This window comes from Cyprinodon variegatus, unplaced genomic scaffold (genome assembly GCF_000732505.1).
Source record: "Cyprinodon variegatus isolate N-32 unplaced genomic scaffold, C_variegatus-1.0 Scaffold222, whole genome shotgun sequence".
Lineage (NCBI taxonomy): Eukaryota > Metazoa > Chordata > Actinopteri > Cyprinodontiformes > Cyprinodontidae > Cyprinodon > Cyprinodon variegatus.
Window position 1 is genome coordinate 77,830 of NW_015150675.1, and position 1,320 is coordinate 79,149.

Genomic DNA, 1,320 nt, shown 5'->3' on the forward strand with positions numbered 1-1,320 from the left:
AAAATAAAGAAAAAAAAAACGAATGGTCAGTTCAGGTGTTTTATAAAATATGTGAATCAGGAAATTGTCTATATACCAAACTGAAAGCTTGTTGTTCTTTATTTCAAAAAACACTTTAGATTTTAAAATGGAAAAATTTTCTTTCTTTTTTTTTAAGTCAATGTATAACATGGATGCATAAAACCTAATTTTATTTCAGTGTTAAATTATGTTTAAAGTAACAGATTATAATATTAAAAATGTCTCTGGACCTTTACTGGTTGTTGATTTTCTTTATTCAGACCCTGCAGATTTTTAATCGGTTACCCCTGGTTTATTGTAAAGTCAAGTAAAAATAACAGAACCCAGGTGCAGCTTAAAGAACATATTGTGATTTTGATTTAAGCTTTTTCTCTGTAGAAGTAGGACTTCCATCGTATGTCTAACAACAGCCAGAAGATGGCAGTGTTGTCTCATCTTCCCTTACTGTTGCTATACCATCACAGTTTACCAAAATGCACACAGTATTTTAACGGACGCTTTCTTTAACATTATGATCATCCTGCAGGAGCTAAGCAGTGTGAACTACCTGGAGCTGTACCGTGTGGCCGACCTCTTCCATCTCCCTGCCTTGGAGGAGGCTGTGGTGGCTTTCCTGGTGGAACATCTGTCTGAGCTGAGCCAGAGCCGACAAGACGAAGCCCTGCAGCTGCCCTACCGCCTCCTCAGGGAGGTGCTGAAAAGTGACCGCCTCACCTCTCTGAGCGAGGAGGAGATATGGAAGGTAGTTTTTTTTCTTTCTCTACCTTAGGACAGGTGCTTTAATGTGTCAGCTGCCATATCGCTGTGTATATCGCAGCATTTTTCACAGTTTATGAAGTAACAACATGATGTTAATGTGCAGTCAGTAATGAGGGTTATATACAGGCAGGTTTGAACAGAACGATTAACCTCTGCAAATCGTGGTCTTTAAAAGGTTTCCTTCCAGAACCGAGATGCAACCATCCATTTTTCAATCAACTATCCAGCTTTTCCATCCTTGATGGAGACAAGCATCTCCGCAGCATGATGCTACCACCACTGTGTTTCACATGGGGGATAATAAGTTTCAGGTGACGATCATTATTAGCTTTCTGCCACATCTATTATTTTTGCACACGTTAGCTGGGAGTGGGTCAGACTGTGGGTCTCTGCAGCAACTCTACAGACATTCAACGGGGGTCCATGACCCCTGGGAGTCCACAGAGGTACTGCATGGGGGTTGCGAAAATTTTGGTTGATTAGACTTTTTTTTTTTCATTTTCCCCAATGCAGTTTTTTCCAATAATTGAAATGTCTTTA

General features: G+C 40.0%; 1 protein-coding gene across 1 annotated transcript in view; it reads left to right on the top strand.

Moving 5' to 3' along the window:
- Window positions 1-1,320, top strand: part of klhl32 (kelch like family member 32) — an 81,991-nt gene that overhangs the window by 57,509 nt on the left and 23,162 nt on the right. The window contains exon 4 of the mRNA XM_015380821.1: window positions 548-763. Within this exon, the coding sequence (XP_015236307.1) occupies window positions 548-763 (216 nt within the window). The remainder of the gene's footprint in view (window positions 1-547; window positions 764-1,320) is intronic.